This window comes from Dermacentor variabilis, chromosome 2, assembly GCF_050947875.1.
Source record: "Dermacentor variabilis isolate Ectoservices chromosome 2, ASM5094787v1, whole genome shotgun sequence".
NCBI classification, from domain to species: Eukaryota; Metazoa; Arthropoda; class Arachnida; order Ixodida; family Ixodidae; genus Dermacentor; species Dermacentor variabilis.
In genome coordinates, this window is record NC_134569.1 from 163,353,976 (window position 1) to 163,376,236 (window position 22,261).

Consider the following 22,261-nt stretch of genomic DNA (forward strand, 5'->3'; position numbering starts at 1 on the left):
AAAAAGCTTTATTGGTCTTGTAGGAAGGGGTGCCGCAACATTCGAAAAACTGCAAGCAAAACGCTGTGGCGGGGCTGGCGCCACTTCATTGTCCAAGTGCAAGAGCAGGCAATATCATCAACAGTAAATTCATTGAGCAAGCTGGTTTGATATAAAGGGAGCGTGTGGCTTGTTAGTCTCTGCTGCACGAAGTTTTGCTGCTGCATGTGGGTGTGTTGTCGAAGTGCATACGAATGCCATAAAAGGTGTGTACTAAGCGCAAACCTTGTAAGAATGCGTGCCATCCTCTCCTACCCCCCCCCCCCACCCTCGTCAGCGCAAATTGGATCAATTTTGCAGCTCACAAGTTGGCAGATATTATAATCACAGTTCGTGGGGATCCAGGCATGTCTGTTTTCACAAAGTGCGCTGACTGACCGAAAATTTCCAGAAGCTTTAGGTTTCCACTGAAGTTCAGCTTTGCAATTCCTTCTGCTTTCCTTCTCGGGAGAGTAGAAGTAATTGTTTCTTTGATATAAACATTATGCAATATTTAGCTTGATGGTTTGCCTGTGGCTTGTGGAATTTAGATAGTGGCAATTGGAATAGGCTGCAAGCATGAGCACATTTTTGATCCTGTATTGTGAATAATCAGATGTGTATTAAAACCGTGTTCTCGCTACAAAATGAACTCAAATTCAAACTTTTTTTTCGCGCGGCAATGAAATCTTCCGGTTGGCCTATTTTGAGTCTCACGTTTACAAAACTTCACCCGCATTAAATGCAACGGCTCTGCTACGCGCTGTCGTTCTTCATTATTATTAGCGATAGCTAACCCTTAGGTTACAGAAACTGGTTAGAGACATTACAAATGAGTATTTAGAAAACCACAGAACAAGTTTACCATGAGCCGGAATCGTATTGATTTCTTCTTTATGTAGGAAAAACGGGCGAATGTCAACTTTAAAGAGGAGGAAAATGATGTTTCCTTTATATTCCTCTTGACCAAGAGCAGGGTGCCACCGTGCGGATGCGCCACGCAGACAGCAAAGAAGAAGACTTCGCGACGTAAGTTCGAAAACTGTTTCATCGCAAGATAGTTCTACTCTTCCCCGATTATAAAATTACAATTAACTTAATCCGTTTATCATATTTACGAACGCAGCCTGATCGTTGACCAACGCATCAGAGAGGGTAGGGCTTTTGCGTCACTATCACCATCATCGAGACGAAGAGGATAAGAAGACGGCGTACGAGGCAGTATCAGGCTCCACAATTACTAACTCTGTGGATTACGGACATCTCCTGCACCCTTGGAACAGAGATTTTTGCCGAACACGGAAAATTGAAGTGTCCATAACAAAGCTGCGCTGCCGTATACCTGCATTGAACTTCTACCTCCACAGGTCTGGTCTGGTCCCCTCACCATTATGCTCATTCTGCGGCGAGGCGGAGACAATCGACCATTTCTTGTTGTCTTGCAGACGTTTTTCTATTATAAGAAAACGACTACTCGAAATCCCGCTTCGCTCTATTGGTCTAACTTTATCAGTGCCAGTGATCCTATCTTTTGGAGCCTCCATTGTTGGGTTCAGCAACAGAAATGTTTGCTTGGCGATCCAAAATTACCTAATTGAAACCAAGCGATTTCCATGTTAGATTGATCGTTCTCCCTCCCAACCATAGCTTTCTTTTATTTCTTATCTTTTATTAACTATTATTGTTAATATTATTATTATCTTATACCCGGTTTTCATCTGATTATTTCCTTTTTCTCCAAACACAAAACGTTCGCTTTTAAACTCACACGCCCAAATTGTTAACTCCCTTGTTATCATTATTATTTAGGCACCTAATTAAACCGCCCGATTCTTGGCCAATCCCCCACTGTGGGTATGTGCCACGGCCACTCAGGACAACAACAACAACAACAACAACAAGGCCGAGTCGCGCTTCGTTTCTCGCGTACTAGCCGCACGACCACGTCTTTTGCAGCCGTCGGCACACTCGAAGGCCGAAAGCCAGCACACATGGGCAGCTGCAACAAGAAGCCCGAGGAAGAGGACGTCGAGACGGGCCTAACGCGCACCGAAGCCAGGCTGCTGCGCAAGACATGGCAGTACTACTGTCTTCACAACCGCGACTACGGGTTCGTCATCTTCCTCTCGTTCTTCATCAAGACGCGTGGGGCCCTGCAGCTGTTCCAGCGGTTCCGAGACAAGCCCCTCGGCAAGCTTCCCGACGACCCGCAGTTCCGAGCGCACGCCGCCGCCGTGACCTTCCAGCTGACCTCCATGGTGGGCAACGCAGACGACGCCGTGCTTCTGGAGGCACTGATCCGCAAGAACGCGAAGGCGCACACCGAGCGGCCGGGCGTGATGCCCGACCACTTTCGCATGCTCGGAAAGACGGTGGTCGAGGTGCTGCACACCAGGCACGAGACGAACATGACACCGACCGCCGTTCTCGCCTGGGAGAAGCTGTTCGACGTGAGTGCTCATCTCTGGCCTCTGCGCTAGCGCTTGTGCTGTAACGTGAATCAGCCGTGCGAGGACGAGTGAACGGTGTTTGCTCTCCGAAACGCAGCAACACTGCGGCACTTGTGGCCACTCTGCTGACGCTAAGCCACTGGCCCGGTACCTGGAGGTTAGGAAACGAATCAAACGCGACCGCACAGGCAATCCATGAGTCGGAAAAAAAATTATGGCGTTAACAGTCATCAAGACAGCAGTACGGGGGTTTTAGGCGATAAAACATGGTTATCTGCTGCTGTAATTAGGATTGCAAGGAAGGAGTAGATAAGAAAAGGTCATGTGGTGCATGCAATTACCAACCAACTATCTGTAATGCATCTGTAGTACTAGATTGCGTGCCAAGGTAAGAAAGATGTGGCAGAGGGTGTTGACGATGATTTATGAAGTGATGCGAGAGAACGATCAGTTGGAGACAATTAAAAACAATCCTAACGAACATCGCTGATCTGTGCTTTTCTCCTGCACTAGAGATGATAAAATTAACTAATAATAATGACCCTCTTTATCACCGCTGATCATCGCTACTGGCATAACACTTCTCTGTATTCCCAGGACCTTGCATTGCGTATATTTATAAAAACTGTGTAATTCGACAACGGCTAGCATGATACTGCGGGGATCTATGTCGCTAATGAAATTCATCACCTGACGGAGCTGCCTCTGACACTAGGAATCTGATCACAATGGCACAATTCACGTAACAAAAGTAGAGGGCTGCTAAGTTTGCAAGCGGTGAGTGAAGGTCGTAACGCCAAAAGAATACATCGAGGAAAGCGGTTGCAATGAATGGCGGGGACAGGGTGCGCTCGACAGCGGCGAGAAAACGCGAATGACGTCCGAAGAGTGACGATCAAAATGACCAATATTCAGAAACAAAAGCACAAGAACGCGCATCACGCAGGTTAACGACCTCGCACATGTCTGTCAACCTTTACGATTTTGTTGTAAGATGCCCAATATTGAGAGCTTATCTACTAGTGGCGTTTCTTAGAGCCACAATTAGCGCTGTTATATTACAGTCGCTGATCAATTCCTCGTGGGCTTCATTTTCAGATGCGTCGATTATATTGACACATCCGCACAGCAGCTACACAAGCTATGAAGTCGATGCATAATGGCAGCCGAAATTCGGAGCCCCGTAACTTGAAAACTTATTTAATGAACTTCATGAGTATTACCGCTGCAGCTCATTCTAGCTTCGACTACATAGCAGTGCGTCTATTGATAGCGTCCCTACAGAGCAAAGCCTTTGGATTTTCAATAAACTGTCGCAAGGTTAAGTACTGAAAAGCTTTTGAAATTTTCCCCAACCTTTAGTGTTCATGGGCTATGGCTCTAGTATTCTCCAAGGCCCAGGCTGGCACGTCCGTCAGCGGTGGACGTGTGGTGTACATTTTAAACACGCGGTCCCCGACACATCACTGCGCAGTAAGAAGACCCGGTATCTCTGGGGCGTTCACTAGGTCATTCATTAAAATTAAATTATGGGGTTTTACGTGCCAAAACCACTTTCTGATTATGAGGCACGCCTTAGTGGAGGACTCCGGAAATTTCGACCACCTGGGGATCTTTAACGTGCACCTAAATCTAAGTACACGGGTGTTTTCGCATTTCGCCCCCATCGAAATGCGGCCGCCGTGGCCGGAATTTGATCCCGCGACTTCGCGCTCAGCATCCCAACACCATAGCTACTGAGCAACCACGGCGGGTTAGGTCATTGACACTAGACACACTAGGTCCTTGCAGATCAGAAGATTTACAGCTATTTTGTTCCTTCTACTATTGTTTCGACTAATAACTTTACGCAGGGAAATCTTGTATTCCCAATAGTTGCTGTTGGGCTCCAACTGACGCTTTTTGGTTTCTTTGTTGTCTCTCTATGCAAGCGCAGCAATCTCGCGCTAGCAGCATTTCTTCACATTACTACACGCGGTAGCGATACCACTTTAGGAGCTGTTGCTGGTATATCTTTCGCGAAAGCGCATCCTTATTTATTCATTCACAAAATGTAGCGGAGCGTTAATGTGGTAATGTTTCGTCACAGAAAGCTTCAAACCAGTGCTAGTCTAAGCAGTTCATCGGTGTACATTACGTCATCTATTCCTCTCTAAGGAGGTGACATCGCTTAAGGGCTTGATCTAGCGTTGGGCTATAACATCAAAGCTATGGAAATTCGCCTGCGTAGCTTCAATAGTGAGCCAAGCTTAGCTCTCTCTACCTTACCACATCCCAAAATTTGCCTAGAAGAATCATTATGAATAATATTCTCTCCTTACCTTTACTGTAAGGTAAGCTCTAGTGTCCAAAATATGAATACCTAAAGAAGAGGAACTTTGCTATCTCTCACCGGGTCCGCTAATTTATTTCTAAGTTATAACATAATAGCCAACATAGTTATTTTAAAGAAACAGCTTTCGCAAAATCGTTGTTTTCCTGCACCCGCCAAGGTCTCCAAACACCCGTCCATAAAGCCATACTAAAGAAGATTCTCAGGGACCGTAAATTCTAATGTGTAACTAAATGGGCAGTTATCTTGTCTGCTCAATAAAATTTATTCCCATTCATGGCTCGGCTTTCCGAAAGTTTTCCAAAATTCCTGCAAGCCCTTTACTTTTTTTGTCGCAGTATTACAGATAACCGCTCCTCCTGTAACTCACGTAAACGAACACCAGCCATCTTAGCGCAATGAAGCAGGCAAATAAATCAATATGAGCAAAAGTGTTAAATGCAAATTTGGCGACTCGGTAATGCGCGGCAGCAACTTCAGCGTGTAACAAAACAGACTGCAGACCTAGAAGTCTATCTTTGCTTCCGGCATGTGAATACTTTTTGCCTTCTGACTTAGGGCCGTTGCAACTACCGGTAATGTTAATGATCTTTCCAGATTAAAAACTTGCTAAGCTAACTGAAAGACGAGGATTTTATTGGTATGCTTCCCCTGCGATAGCTCAAATCGCGCATTGCGAAGTGTATACTTGTTCGTACGTACATATAATTACATTTGCAATTAAAACATTTCTATTTAAGCTTGGATACACTATACCACAAGCTTCCTGTTCTTTGGTATACTGGAAACTTTAGGGTGCTTTGTAAAAATAGGCTTTTTTATTCTTTTGACTCTTTTCAGTTCTATTGTTTTGTGTGAGCGTCAAGTACTGTACGGCGAGCAACATTCCTAGGGCGTTAATTTCCTAATGCGCTCGCCGGAGCATTAACGAGAACTTTGAATAGCCCAAATATAGTTGGAGAATGTTTTTCTAAACTGGACACCTTGCAGACAACACTGCATACAACCAAGTATACGACGTATGGAGAACAGATCGTTTAACCTCTTTGGTTGGCGTGGACCACTCATTGTTAGGGGCGCATACCTTGCGCGAACGCCGCACGGAAAAAGAAACGTGACTATCCTGCAGTCTCCTAAGCCTATTTCTTTTCTATTTCTTGTAAATCCGAAACTATAACGCATCCTTGCGCCAATAGCGGACGACACACTACAGAAATGGCTCGCGTCGTTGACGTTAACTTCGCTTTAAGAGAGCAAAGGGTGAGAAGATTAAAGTTATCAGACATTCGCTTTTCAGTGCGATGTGTTACTGCTTTATGTTTGATTGTGGCCGCTCGGTACGGGTTAGAGCACTAAAAAAATGTGCCTTCGATCTGAAGTTGTCTTTCGCAGAACATAGTTCATAGTGCCAACTCCGATGGGCTGGTTCAATTTGTTAAACTTGTGAAGCTGCGCTTAAAATCACAGCATGATGTGTATGTATTACCATCATGCTTAGCCTTGTAGTGCAGTGTTTTTATTTTATTTTTGATTTATGTTGCACAACGCGCTCAGTGTAGTGTATGCGAATCGGACGTCGCCTCGCACCATTATTGCTTATCGGTAAATAGCTCCAAACGTGTAAAATTTTACCCGTCAATTTGAGCTTATTGTAGTCATGCAGGGCAATACCATAGTGTAATGCTACAAAGGTACGCGTTGAACGAAGCATGCTCACAGCAACTTGTCACAGTAAAGCCTGCCAAAACTTAGGCCTCGTATTACTAAGCATGATTTCGCCTTTTCAACTTGGGTCCGCAGCCACACCATTAAAACATCAGAAGATGGGCGTTGCTTGAAAAAAAATCTAATAGTAAGCGTCACTTAGCTGTTGTTTGCGTGTGCGCGAGAAACCTGAGGCGGTAACAACTGTTCCGATAGTATCTGCTCCGCCGTGCCTCGAGTAAGAGTAAGGACGTAAGCGTCGTGACATCTCAATTAAATGCCACGACTCCTTTCACCTTGTATAAGTGCGCGTGAACCGTGATTAGCAAGTTCTTTGAGGCATACTAGAGTAGCCCCACTGCGCTTCTGTTTCTTGGTATCGAAGGAAAGGCACCATCTTGTATAGTGGTTCCGTCAGTTTTAAACGTGGTGACACATCTTCACCATTGTGAACTGGTTTGCAGCAGGTCGCGGGAGTGAAAATATTTACTTATGGCTGCTCTTTAACCACCGTTTCCTGCTTGTCAAGGCTCCTGTCTGTCAACGCGCTTTCTTTCTTTACTGGTTATAATAACACCTTCAAATTTTCCGAAAAATGACACATCTCTACTAAGCATGCCGCATTTCGTGCACCGCTTGGCTCACTTTCTTGCGTCGTTTCGCTTCCCCGCAGTATATGGCGAGGGTCACGAAGCAGGTGTACGAGGAACAGAAGGTGGAGATCAAGTCACTGGACGTCGACGGCTTTATCAGGGAGCCAGACGCCGACGTTCAGGAAGGTGCGACCGGGGGCCGAGCCAGCGGCTCCACGACTCCGCAGTTGCGCGGCAAGCGGTCTCCAAAGGCTTCGCTGTCGCCTGCGGAGAGCAACCGCGGCACCCCCAAGGGCGGCAAATCGCCGGCGGCCGCCACACCGAAGGCAGGCCAGTCTCCCGCCAGGGTGCGCGCTGAGAAGTCGCCGGCCAAGAGCCCCCAGTTGCCCGCGACGCCGAAAAAAGTGGCTTAGATATATCGGCCTCGCGCGAGTTTGTCGCATATGTGGGTTAGAAATGTGTTAATGCACGTTAATGCAAATGTCGACGCACGTCCGACTTCGTGCGTCTTTGGCGTCACAGTCCGTATGTAAAGGGCAAAATAAAGACGTCTGAGAAACAACTGAATTCTCGAAACGACACATCGCAAAATATACACCCTATTCAGCTACGTTTACTGTTCTGCGAAACACTGCAGTAAATGTTCGCAACGGCGATCATCGAGAAGCGCCCTTTTCGTTCACAATAGGACAACCAGACGGAGGCAGCGTGTTTGAACTTTCTGATAACGGGTTAATGCATTGGTTCTTTCAATTTAGACACAGAGGTACCCTAGGCAAAGCGAGCCTTCACAATACAGAGTGCTCAGCAAGTACGCATCCGCATTGCGAGCGTAGTTCAAACAAAATGATAAAGCGGCATCATCGCAAGGACTGGATAATATGGCGTAGCCACAGTAGAAAAAAATCCGTTAAAAGACCAGCAAAATCGATTCGTGATACGTTAGGCCGACTGCGCATGCGTTTCTTATGCCACAGTCTGTCGGAATGGCACCGTGATTGCGTAACAACATGGCAGCACCCGCACCGTCCTCTCAGATGTGAATAGACCCTCGCCACTCTATCTCCATCGTTTTATAGCAAGATGTCGATGCTAAACTCAGCCGTCGCCCCTAGCCTTACCTCAGGCTTTGTCGTTATTATTGAGATTAGCTGTTCGTTTTAACGCTGAAGAGGTGGCACCGAGAAAGTAAAACTGTTTGATTTGCACTCAACACGTAGCTCCACGACATTCGAGTTGTTCTTGCGTTGGCGATGCTCAACGCTCTAAAAGTCTATTCATTGCATTATTACTTGAAAAATTTTGATCTTTCGGCATATGTACCACGGTACCGGTGAGACGCGGGGCGCATGCGTATTGAGCCTGACGTTTTACGCATCACGATAACGCATTACATTTCGTGCAGAATTAATCTAATAAATACGCTTAGAGAAACATAGGTGAAACTGACAAAATAGGCCATGCTGATTGGCATGGTGGAACGAAAACATTTATTTTTTCGTGTTGCGTGAATTCGTTTCAGGAGACTATTTCGCGCTCTTTGTTTACGAAATGTTAGCCTACCAAATAGCCCAGTTCGCTGTTTCGATACAAGAAAACTTTGTTTTTCCTCCACGCCGCTTAAGCTGGCCGGTAAGGTGGTTCTTCGTCGGAGCGCTTCTGGTGCGTCTAAACATCAAAAGAAAATTGCAATGCACGCTTGAACGCGTGTAGGATGTGAACGACGTGGATAAAAAGTTACGTATGACGACGTTTCATTAGTTGTTTATACATACATTTTTAAACAATTTCGATGCTAGCAAGCGCATTTTTGCAGCATTCAGACGACTTATGGGGAATAAAATTAGATGTCACCGAATCGCAGAACTTATTAGCCTACGTTTACGAACATACACACTGCGCCTACAAATCGGAAACTCGATGCAGACTGTAGTTCTTTTGCCACAAACATTTTAGACACCCAGAATCTTAACTTGGAGATATGGCGCACTGTTAAGGTAGCACAGATCCAATTAGAGGTTTTAGCCTTTGGCGCATTAGAACGATGAGCAGAGTACTAGTGCCACGGGAGTTCCACGTCCTCTTGAACAACGAAGGTTTTGTAAATTGGATATTTTTAGCGTATCTTTCAAATGCCACACCAGGTAACACATAACAGGTAAATGAACAGGTAACAGATAAATAACAGATAAAGGCCATATACTGCTCGGCAGTCTTCGCTATTCTTCCGTGACGTGATCCGCACTTGTCGCGTCATCACGGCAGCTCCGCCTAACGCAGATTTCATGAGCAGGCTGGCAGCTCGCTTGTGCTAGCTACTAGCAGGAATGCAGCTGACGAAAATCCAGCCGCGCACCTGCGAACGTGCCAGAAAAGCAACTGGTGGGGGTTAACGGGTCCCTCGAACGCTTTTCAAGCCACCGTCTTTCCGTCGCAGGTTGCTTATACTGACGGTTGGAGATACCTTCCGATACCGATATCAAAATATTTAATATTTTATTCGCACAAATGAATCACTAGATCGCTGCCGACCGCATCATCGGCTAGTGGCACGTACCAGAAGCATCACCCACGTTATTACTCGCTCCTCTGTGACTGGTTAAAAATGAAGTGGCAGATAACCACTGCATTGCCATAGGAATGTCATGGAATAAGATTTCGTTTTCTAATCGCTTACTGTACTGCTTATATAATAACGCGGACGGACACAGGCTTTTAAAAAAGCACTGCTACTGCAAAGCATGGTAAGGGCGCTGAGGGCTCCTCGTTCACATCTGACCCCTGAGCATTGCCGTATGTCATAGAGAAGTGCACACACAAGTAGTGTATCTATCCGAAAGCTTCGCTTCTCACTCGTGTCTTGAGTGTTGTGTACGCGGGGGAAGTGTCGGGCACCTAGGTGGCATCGTTGTCGCCGAGCGCTTTTCAATCTTTGCGTTGCTTTGTTGAACTCCCTGAGCAGGCTATGCAACAAGGAAGGAACTCACAGCGTCGTTATCTTCAGTGTCGTAAACAAAACGGCGTGGTGCGGATCAGCGTGGTACGCGTATGTTACCATGGTAACGAAGCCACCATCACACCAGAGTTCGTGAGCATTGCACGGGCAACTATGGAGTCCGTTCCCCTACGTAGGTTCTTCAGGCTCTTACTGTTGGTACCGAGGGGTTACGCCAGTGGTCGAGTAAATTTGTACAAAATATCACGCAAAATTTTAACTGAGGGTGTGTATCTTCTTTTCGTGTATTCTGAAATTTCTCTCCTTAATAACTTGGCACTGCACGCCGCTATCGCTGGCATTACTGTTTAGTTTATCTCTCCGGCAATCAGTCTACGCAAGCAACCTGCAGCAGAAACACTCTGTATCAGATAAAGTTCGAAGGCCCCGTTACCGTCACACGGTCTATAAATGGAAGTGCGTGACTTCTTCTGGCAAACAAGGTAGCGTATCATGCCCAAGAAAAAGTCTCCTATTTTTTGTCTGGTGTCGTCCGCACTGTCCCATGTCCGTAGTCTGACGAGGCGAAAACATTACTACATGTAATTTTGAATGTTCAGCCACCCGAACACTTTCGTAGCTCTTGTTGTGTGTGTTCTCTGCGAGAATAAACGCCAAAACGCCCACGCGAGAAGTGTTTTCTGAGTGTGTTGCGCCGTTTTGGGCGCTTTTGTAATTTGGCGCTATTGCGATGTCGCGGCGCTACAGGGTGGCTTACAAAAGCCATTATGCAATTTCCCACTCTTACCGCATCTGTTTCTTCGAACAGGATTGCGCCGGCCTTGCAACTCTTAATAAGCAATTTTCATGTGGAAATGATCTACGTGCTTTAGCAACGTGCCGCGCTGGCGAATTTCTGTATGATCCCTTCGTTTCTGACATGGCAAGATGAACTACGGCGCTTATGACAGTGGTATGAGACCATGCCGTACACGTGGGAGCTACTGTAAATGTTGTAATAATGTAATTTTTATTGGGCAGACTACTGAAATGTCTGTTTTGTTACGTAGCCCGCGGCTGAATGACCACATTCGTCTAAATATAAGATGTACCATGAGCGGGTGTGTCTTAATAAAGTTACCAAGAGCAGCAGAAGCCGCCGGTGCTGTCAGCAAAGTCTCGCAGGGTTCACAAAGAAAGCTTCGTTTCAAAAGTTTTCTCCGATAGTTTTCCTCCCAATATGTTTAATGTAATGGAGGAACTTCGGAGTAAAACTAGTGCAGTTCGTGATTTTTTTACAAGTAGTACTTCCGGGTTTGCTAAAGAATAATCCTTAAAAGTTCTGGACTCATGCTGTGCCTAAAGAATCTGCCGCTCATTTCTTTGTAATAAATGGCACAGTTTGAACCAGTGCTCCTATTATAGCTTACGCATATAAAACTCACTCACCGATCACCAATCACTCACCCATCGTACTTCCCCTTTTGCTAGGAGTCACAAAGTTCGAGTAACGACAATACCGTTTCTGAGCCGGGTGTGGTAAATCTGATTTGAAATCTAGATTCCACAATAAATGTAGTGCGGACGATATAGAAAATGCATTCCTCACTAGATACTCATTATAGATTATAGAACGTCTGTAGACCCTTCATCATAGAAATCTGCTTAAGGTAATCCGCTGTACAAATCTGTAAACAAACAGTCTCTTGAATCATAGACCCATTTTTCTTACACCTATAAGCGACTAGAACACGTAATATAAAAAGATATTATTTGGTGGAGACAAATAATGTTTTATGTGACGCTGAACACGGCTTTCGACAAAATTTCTGCACCCTGGCGAAACTTAGTGAATCCACTCATGATATTGTTACGTGTGGAAAAACACAGACGAAAGACGCCATTTGCACGCTATTTACACTGGAGCCAGGCAGCCAGGCTGACACTCGCTCGTGCCAAGGGCACCGACCAACTTCTTCGTCGTTCTCGTGGTGACTCGTCTGTTGTGCATCGCTCATTGATATCGTAATAATATTATGCAGGCTGTAGACGTAGAAGACCAAACTGACGCAGTGTTCATAGGTTTCTAGAAAACATTCCATGCTGTTACACACTATAAACTACTTAACAAGTTAAAGACGGCGCAAAGAGTGATTAAACGGAAAATGTTATGTATAACGTTATGGTACAGGGGGAGAGCGGTGTGGATCTGAAAGCAAATAGGGATAGCTGATTTTCCAATCGATATTAACAGAAAAAAAAAGTTGGGCAGGCCATGTACACTTTAGCACAGATAATCGGAGGCCATTAGAGTTATAGAATTTGTATGAAAGGAAGAGAAGCGCAGTCGAGGACGACAATAAATTAGGTGGCATGATGAAATCAGGAAATTCGCATGCGCAAGTTGGAATCAGCTAGTGCAAGGCAGGGCTAATTGGAGATCGCCGCGAGAGGCATTCGTCCTGCAGTGGAGACAAAAATGGGCTGACGATGAAGATGATGATTAAAATTCCTAATGATCACAACATCCTTAATGTTTATTTTTATCATTTCACTTATGGTGAGAGATCTGGCGGGTGCAAATTGACTTCCATATAACGGTTCATATGTTATTTACTAAATGATATTTCCCCCCTCATTTCACTTATTCGTGTAATGGTACTCCACTGGAATATGTGTCGCATTATAAACACATTGGTCTTATATTCTCAAAAGATCTGTCTTGGTCACATCTAATTGGACAGATGGGCAGTCACGCGCTTAGAAATCTACGATATCATCAACGTACACCCGGCGACAAAAGTTTACGGACCACGGGATCATAGCCTGAAGAGGTGTATACGACATTGTTGTTAGCATATTCTAGTCGGGGGCCAAATTGCAAACACCAGGCTGCGTTGTGATGTTGGGGAGATATTCAGCTTTTTCTCAGATTTCACGGCCTGTAATGTTTTGCGGCCGGGTGTACCTTACGTCCGGATCCTTTTAACACAAGGCTACTCACTCATAAAACACTAGGTCGTCCAGTATTAGAGTGTGGCTCGGTCGTATGGAACCCAGACAAAAAATCTGATATAGACAAAACAGACTCTCCAGAAGGAAGCTGTACGCTTCGTTTATAGTCGCTTCGACAGGTATTTTCCAGCTTAGCTCCCATCTTCGCAATCCTCAGCTTGCTACTCTCTCTTCCCGTCGTCACGTGTAGCCGTTGATGTTCTTCTCCACGATTTGATGTTTTTCTCCACGATAGCTCTCCACGATTTCCTCTACATAGCAACTACATCACACCCAGAAAACCTACATTCATCAAAAAGCATCGTGAGTTGAACATGTCTCCTTTAGACCACCGCACCGATGCGCTTAAATGCAGTCTTCAGAGCGCAGCTATTAGGCGCCCGTTCCTGTGGCGAGCGTTGTCGTCCACGTAACGAAGCTAACAAGATGCGCAGCGAAAGATCAAAGAGTGAACGCTCGGCGCAGCAGCCGATGAAAGAAGTGAGGAGGAAAGCGGAGGAGGAGGGTATGGCGAAAGGGTGAGACGAATAGCGTAGCGCGACGACGATGGCTACGAGATGGTGCCAGAATAGCATGCGCCTTCTGGGAGGCCTGTCGGTGGCGGCTGCTGTGAATCGCGCCCACGCGTCACCCACGCGCTGGATCTCGCAATGTCCAAATTATCGAGCACTCGCGCCACACTTAGGTTCGTTTGCGAAGTGCTGCACGAGACAGGCTGTCCACTACAGCCAATATATCGGCAAATAATAATACGTGTAGAGCTCCGCTCAAATTTCGCATTAGGACGTATTGTAACCGTTGGCGAATTTTTTGTCCACTCTATAGTACCATATAATACTTTAGGCCGTCATCCCTCTTGCATATTGTTAACCACTGATTTTATTGCATTTTGTTCTGTTCTCTGCTTCCTGTTTCTCCTTCTTTGCCATTTTCTAGCGATAGCCCTTCGGTAATGAAGTTTGTTGAAATAAACAAAAGTAATAAACACAGTTTCCTACTCGCAAGCACCATGTCGAACTGTCGATTAAGCACACGCAGGCACACACACAGAGAGACAAATACAAACACGCACACGCACGCACATTTGTTCATTACGCCTTATCTGCCTTCATTGTCGTAAATTTCAGAGCAATCTATACCACGGCGATAACTTTCTGTAGCAGCGAAGCCAAAGCTACGTAGCCAGAGCACACATCTCTTTATTAAGCATCTGCATGTTGTCATCGAACGTAAGCAACTGGCAGCTGCTTAGCGTGAAACAAGCCCTACCAATTATTATTTTTATTTTTTCTTAAAGATCTATTTTAGAAACTAAAAAGCTTGCTAAAGAAAATGATTTCCGTTTTTGCTTTGACTGGGTTTCTGGCTTTCTGTAGTTCATGCCTGGCTTTCCTTGAGTTGTATACCGCCAGCAAAACGTCGGCACTACATGGCGTAGTAACACAAGAGCAGAAGCTCCGCACATGCGAGCGGGTGCGCGTTGATTTGGCTGTAATGCCACAGAAAGACTCTGCGAAGACGCAACGTCACTACTCTATAAGTACAGTGCTCCAGACTTTCGAGGTGTTCAAATTGAAACGCTCCAAGCTTCTCAGGGCGATGGCTTGCCCGTGAGAAATTTATAAAAGTGTTCTACTGCCGTTTGTCGATGCATGCATCCCCAGCATAATGGTTTCAACATCGGGATTCCATGCTAGCGGACCTTCTTCGAGTCCTGTCATACCGCAATTTGAATAATGTTTATTTCATTATCTATTGCACAGCACTTTGTTGGACGTGATTAGTTCACAAAGTCACGAAGGTGTTTGCAGCGAGATGGACGAAGTTTAGGCAGGTGCAATGCGGGCGGAACCACGTTTGCAGCCCCCGTAGACACCAGCGTCAGTGTTCCCGCTAATAGGTATTGTGTAAAACCCTGTGGGCGGAGCGTTGTCGGCATGTCCCGCTCCGCCTTTTCGTTTAGAAGAGTGGTTTGCTGGGCGAATTCATTATGCATCCTTGACTTAGGCAGCGCGAAATAACAAGGAATCTCCGTCTATGTTATTTCTCGCTGCCTAAGTCAACGTTGCCTTGGCAGTGCAAGGCATTGAAGAAGCAGCAGGATGACCACGAAATGAATCAAAGGCGATCTTCTAGCGCGCGCAACTCCGCCTTTGCTGATCGCATTGAGGTATGTCCGAAATAGTACTATTTTTACTTCTAATGCATTGTTAGACTTTGATAAGAATTGTTTGAGGGACCCTTTAGAACACGTATATCAATTTACGAATTGTAACCGGTGAGTTGGCAAGGCATATCCACTTGGAACGAATTCCAAGAATATCACGGATTTCGGTATTTCCTTCGTGAAAGTTACGGTAGAAATGCACTATCCTTGCACTTACCTTTCTTTTTAAAACCGCCATTCGATGCATTAAAGCGCAAGCGTAACTGAAACACTCATGTATTTCTTCGCCCACTTTGGGAATTTATACCTCAATACTAATTACAACAGACTTAATTACAAGTCGATGTGGCTTCCGAACTCAGCGGTTCCACTTTCTATATTGCGATATGTGCCGTAAAGTAATTAAAAAAGTAAATAAATTATTTTATTAATTGGTTAGGCATCAATTCTTGTTTCTCGTACAAGTATATACACCTCTTTGAGTGATCCAGCTCAATGACTGCTATCAGCCACTGGTGATAAAAAATTCTGTAATGTCTGAAGAAACACCGGTTGTAATGAAGATCAAGGACACTCGCATTCCTCTCCAAAATACATTGACTTTCAGTATTTCTTTCTGATGTTGCAGCTAAATGCTCACAGTTTTTCTGTTATCACGCAGGTTTCCACCCACAACCTGGATTTGATTTCCGCTGTTACACTTTATTGCACTTATGGCACGGGCGCTTCTATGGAATGGCGTAAGAATGGCGTTTCCATTGAATAACGTTTCCCATGGACTGGCGTAATAGCGTAAGAATGACGTAAGATCACTCCATGTATAAAGAGCTCCCATCTGGAGTGATCCACGTGATACAATGTAAGTGCAGTGAGACAAAGGCGGTTGCCTTTTCTACAGATGCCGAAGCGCGATCCTTTGTCAACTGAAAGCGTCATCATGGTTCTAACATGGCTACGGACACATCCTTAATCATTTCTCGCGGTAGATGCATAATTTCTGGGGTAATTGCATTTCTAATGCCGGTGAAACAAGGCCGTTTGGCAAAGAAACGATGATGCTCTGAGGGAAAATTATGCCAGAAGTGTCCCAACTGCCGAGACTCAAGGTGTTTAATGACGACTGAGGCTACCTAGTTCGTAACTATGAAGAATGAAGCTTGCCGAGGTCCGAGAGTCCCAAGACCACACTACTTGTAATATTCATAGCGTTCCCATTGTCCAGCACGCCTGCGTAGAGCTGCAGCTCACTTTGCACAGCTTTCCTCCCTGGCAAAGCGGGCGAGCTCGAGGCACTGGGAGTCCTTTTGCATTCGCGTTGCCGGGGGCACACAAATGCGCCAAACATTTAAAGACGGCCCCAAGCCCAACGAAAAGATTTTCTTACTTAGGGACACCCGATTAAAGCATCGGTTAATACTCAAATCAAGCGCTCCTACTCTATACCCCTATCGCCAGCTATATATCGTCGCAGACCGCGGCTACGCGCAACGCCACGTAGATATTTCGAGGCCTGTGCTTTCCGTTTAATGACGTCATGCTACAAGGGCCGTAATTTGTATTGCCAAGCTCGACGTGACGAATGCGCTGATGACTAAATCACTGCGGCTCGCTCGGCAACATTCCCATTAGATTCTATGGCTATGTAGAGAGAACACTGGCGGCAAGCATGTGATAAGAGCCGGCTGCACGCTATCGCGTTTGTCATTTCAATGTTTCTTCCAGTTGCTCCAGTTCCCAGCAGAAGATTGTTGCCCCTTACATGCCCTGCAAATTGTGGACCGCAAAACATTGGTCAGTGCACGTCACGATACGTAAAGGTATACGTCTGAATTAGGGGCTATAATGTAAAAAAACCACATGCGTAAATTGGTCGCTCCTCATTGTACTCACTGATCGTCGGCAAGAGGGCTGGCTCTAAAAATAGCTCCAACAAGACCGATTCTCTCCGCGGCAGAAAAAAAGCTTGTGGCACGCTTTCTGCCCCCTGCGGCATGCCGCGCACGTTTTTGACGCTACTGTGAACGCATCCTAACTCTACGTGCTTTCTTCTTATTTCACCACGACCGACGTGAGAATCCTTACTCTATTGATTTCCACAGGTAAAATGGAGACCTTGTCAATGCTATTATTTCAATGAAATGTGGCGTGTTGATTTCTAGCTTGCAAACTTAATCTCGTTGTGAATCTATAGCTTTAGTATAGTCCAAGTTATCCATGAAGTATGTCGCTAACTTGCTAAATTTTGTACGTTTCTTGGGCGTCCGCTTAGTCCTCGAATCATGCTGGCGAGTTGTTGCGCGGTTGGATGGGTAAATCGCACGAAGAAAAGGCAGTGGGATAGGCTTTTTTTTTTCACTTTCCAAGAAACGAGAAGCGGAGACAAACGTGAGTGCTGGCAATGCACCGCGACAACTGTAAGCCGCCAGAAGTTTACAGAATATACAGAATTCACTAGCGCTTCTCTCAAGAACTCGAACTAAGTGGCTGCTGCCTTGGCACCCTCATCGCTCCTTTCATGCCGGGTGATTTTAATTTAAAGCCTGAGCTTACAAGCCAGGAGCCGGGACAAATGCGGTCACGTTCGCGTTCACGTGATGGAAACATCACATGGCAGGCGGCAGCACCAAACTCGACTCATTATATTATATTTGTGTGAACTATATGAACAACGCTTTCATACTGCAGCGAACAAGCACATAATCTCCAGCTGCATCGTATGATGTCCCTCTCCTACAGGCAATATTGATAGTCACCTAGCCAGATCTGTATAGAGTGCTGCTACGCAGGCATTTCCGATCGCGAGTTTGCTCCATGCAAATTCATTCAATCGCGATTGAGCTTCTTGATCGCCATCGGAGTCGTCTGCGTCCTCAATTCCGAGAGAGCACGACCAAATTTCCGCACACGTATATCCATGACAAGACCGTATGCGCCTTAATAAGCGAACGGTACGGTTTCATTATTATTCTCGTATAGTGCATGATCCATGCGTTAAAATTCTGGGATATTCCGGGCCGAAGCAATGATGTGATTGCGAGGCGCGCGAGGCGCGAGAAAGCTTCGGTGGGTGACCGCACCTGGTTAGGGTTGGAGCCACGCTCACTTGGGTAGGGTGAGTTCTGGCCGCCGACGTCCACCGTGTAGATGACGTCTCGGCCCAGCCGGAAGTGCGGCTCGTGGAACCAGCGCACCCGCTGCACGTTGTGCGTCCCGTTGAAGGCCGGCTGCCGGGTCACGCACGGCAGCTCTGTCTGCTGGCCCTCGTTCACCGAAATGCTCGTGCGCTCCTCTGCACCGTGGAAAGGTGTTGCACAAGCGTGTGCGGGGGGGGGGGGGGGAAGAAAAGAAGAAACGCAGTAAGCACCGGGAATGAGCAGTTTTCTTCGCATGTTTTACCCTAACACAGCTGATTGCGAACATATCGTCAGGAACATACCTATGTCACGACATAACATATCATGATAGCAACGTGCACCTTTGCGGGGCGATCAGACGCTTTTCTTTCGCGCACTTGTGTGAGGTGAAGCTGGCCGGTATTGCGTAGCAGTGACCGTAATGAATGAGAGAGAGCACCTAAAGAGAAGAATATGTACGACGGGCGGGCACTAACTTGCAACTAAATTGCAAGTTAGTGCGTTATTCAAGTACAGGTTGCCAACTTTGTTATTTATCCGGTTACATAGATGCCCACAGGTACAATCTTTGCTCCTAAAGCATACGGCCACGTACCTGTACTTATAAGATCGTTCGTAGAAGCAGGTTGCGTATAGGCAATTGCTGGTTATTGTAGTGCGTTGCATTGTTTAACTTTGTGGTTTGTTCTATTTCTGCAGAGCACAGTTTACTGCACCAACATTGTGTTTCTGGTATGATACTTACGTGCCATTATAAGACGATGTGATAAATATTATAAACTTCACTAAACTATGTGGTACTGAGTCATTGCTTCTATTCGCATGCGTGTTAATAACATACTTTTAGGTCAGAAACAACCTAGTTATTTATTATCTATGGAAGTGCCGCTTGTAAACGAAACGGGCATACCCTAACTTCTTAAAGCAGAACGTGTGCCAAGTGAGCTCCTGAGCATCCCTTTGGAATGTGGTGAACGCGGTTTAAATCATCTTTTCTGGACCTCGAAGACGTGCGACGTAATACTAACGCATTTTTCTTGCATTTACCACAAAGTCGCCACTGATTTTCTCCCTTGCTATATTGTGGCTTGAATAATGCAAAAATGAGTCAACAATGTTCATCAAATAGCAAGCAGCCGCGATTTTTTATAGCTCGGCGGCTTCTGCACTCTAAAGAAATAGCAGCGTTGGTAACTGGTTCCAGGTAAAATAAGTGCTTGTTTAATATTAGCAATCATCTTAAAGGGTTATTCTACTTGTGCCCAATAAGGGTCAACGTACTCTGTTACAGTTAAGCTTTCTTTTCTGTTCCATAAGTCCAGGAGTCCAGCGGCCTTATCTGCCCTTCTCATTTGGTTGACCAGTTCGAGCTGGTTCGTCGAGTCGGAGCTCGACAGTGCTGCCTCCCATCGCTGTGTAGTGGGGTGTGCTTGCGGGTGCTCTTCCTTAGGCTTTCCAGCTGCTACTGCTGCTCGCCGCTGTCTTCGATTAGCTCTTCACGAATACTTGGGTCATACTGAAAGTAATGTCATCATGCCATCGTCGACGTACCATTGCCTTCCTATCTGGCTTCTGGCTAGAGTCCTTGACGATTGGCCTTAAACAAACGCCGAATATTGTGTTATCAGAGGCGGCTCTTACTGAATGCGTGGATAATTCTGGAAGCAATGCTTCTATGACGCCGCCGTCGTCGTCGCATGATTTTCGTCGCTTCTGGCTACTGACTACAGCCTTGTACGATCGGCCTGCACCAGAAACATTGCACATAAACACCCGATATACTGTTAATCGAGGCAGCCTCAGGCGGCAGGTAATGCGCGTAAGTGCGGACGTGAGCCCCAGCGCCCACAAACCGTCGTTGTGATACCTTCATGCTGGTCGTCATTCACGTCGTTTATCGCCATTCCATCGTCGTCATGCTATCGTGGTTACTCCATCATCGTCATTTTGGCATAGCGAGTCCGCCGTCATCATCACATTGTCGTCATGCCATATTCATAGAGTCGTCATCGGCCTAGCATTGTCATATCATCGACTTCATATTGTCGTCATGCCGTCATCTTCATTCCAACTCTGTAATTCCCTTCGTAACAACATCGTCGTCATAAAACTGGCGCCTTTCCGGTCACAGCTTCACGTTGTCATCACATCATCGTCATTATATCTTCGTTTTGACGCCAGCGTTGCCATCACACTGCCATCGTCAATCCATCATCGTAATGCCGTCGTAGTCATTGCGTTGTCTCCAGACAGTCGTCTTCCTGTCATGGTGGTCGTTTCATTGCCATCATTTTGTCGCAATGATTCCTATTGTCATCATGGCGTCTTCCTAATACAGTCCTCGTCATTCCTCCATTATCATACTATCGTGGGCATGCCATTGTTATCATATCATTGTCAATATTTTATCATCGTTATCATAATTTTGGCATGCCTTCATCGTCATTAAAACTCCATGTTTCACTTCGTCACACCGTCCTTACCACACCCTATTTTCCGTGCCATCGGTACCATTCTACCAATTTCACTACGTTGTTGTCACGCCATCGTTGTCACGCCGTCATCGTCATGCTGTCGTGTTCGTTACATCATGTTCATTTTCATGCAGTCGTCGCCATTCCATCGTTGCCGTTGCTCGTCATCCTTCAGTCTTCTTCATGGCATGGTCGTCGTTTCTTCGTCGTTATTCATTCGTCGCAATCAATCATAAGTGCGTGATCCAGCGCAACGAGCTTGTGTTAGCAAAGGTGGTTCAGTGACAGTGTGTCCAACCGGGTCTCTGCTTGCAAATGACAGCTAAGCATGAACACCGTTCTTCAAGAACACCAATGAAACCTTCGCTTCAACCCACTCCGCCAGCACTTGGAATCCGCAAGCGTTTTATGAAATCTTTTTAATTAAATTAAAAGTAGCGGTTCGATTGAAATATATCGAGAAAACCACAGTTGCGATTTAGAAGGCTGTTTACACACAAAAAAAACTGAATCTGCGCAAATGATGCCATAAAATTGCTTACATCCTTCACTGGTACCATTTTCCTCCGCTTTGAACACGAACTTAAAATATTCCAAGCTCGGTTTTCACCTCAATGCTAGCGTTTCAGCTTATTGCAGTCAACACACGCTCAAAAAACCAGTGTACGGCCGTTTTTCAGAAATTCTTAAACAACCGTAGGTCATTTCAAAAACCAGCAGTTCATTCTCGGAGTGTTCCACCCTTTTTCCCCTGTAAGTACGAATGGAAGTCGATCACTAAGAAGTTGTTGGGGCCCTTCCTGTGCAGCACACAAGAGTCCCGATATTACATAAAGCTGAATTCTTCATAAATATTATCGTGCTATGATATATGTACTGCTACGCAAAGACCAGTCCCAATTATCTATAATTACGAAGGCTGATTGATTCTTATACCTGCAAAATTGCTAACCTTATCATACAACCTAATTCTCAGTCATCCTCGACAGCGTTACCTTTCCCAGTGCCCTCATTCTTGTGTTCTCGAATCAGTGTTACATGGTAAGCGTAACTCCACTTCACCTTCTCAATACTCAGAGTATTCACTACGCCAGTTACCTGTCTAGTCCATACTGTCCCAAAATGTAAAATAATGAAAGTAAAGCATAATAAAAAGGAGTCGTGAGAAGCTATGAAATACAAAGAAACAGCGTTTGGAAGAAAGGAAGAACTTTATCTACCACACAGCACCAAATTTCTTGCGATATTGATTTTTTTTATTTCTTGTTTCGTTCTAACACACGCATATCCGGGCAAGCGCTCGACGCAGAATCAACGGTGAGAGCCTCCAGACCTTTGCTTTCGCCGCACTCTCAATGATGTTCGCGCCAATTTCGCACTCTCCGCCCTCCCCATGATTCTCCCCCCGCGATGGACCGCAGGTACAAGAAGGATTCGTT

At 45.7% G+C, this 22,261-nt stretch overlaps 2 protein-coding genes across 2 annotated transcripts in view; one reads left to right on the forward strand and one right to left on the reverse strand.

The window, feature by feature from the left end:
- Nucleotides 1–22,261, reverse strand: part of LOC142572910 (neural cell adhesion molecule 2-like) — a 231,739-nt gene that overhangs the window by 99,437 nt on the left and 110,041 nt on the right. Inside the window, exon 2 of the mRNA XM_075682358.1 lies at nucleotides 18,292–18,503. Within this exon, the coding sequence (XP_075538473.1) occupies nucleotides 18,292–18,503 (212 nt within the window). The remainder of the gene's footprint in view (nucleotides 1–18,291; nucleotides 18,504–22,261) is intronic.
- On the forward strand, nucleotides 1,939–7,651 carry LOC142571052 (cytoglobin-1-like). The gene is made up of 2 exons (XM_075679349.1): nucleotides 1,939–2,468; nucleotides 7,178–7,651. Exons 1-2 carry the CDS (start codon nucleotides 2,010–2,012, stop codon nucleotides 7,508–7,510), a joined length of 792 nt encoding a protein of 263 aa, XP_075535464.1. The 5' UTR covers nucleotides 1,939–2,009; the 3' UTR covers nucleotides 7,511–7,651.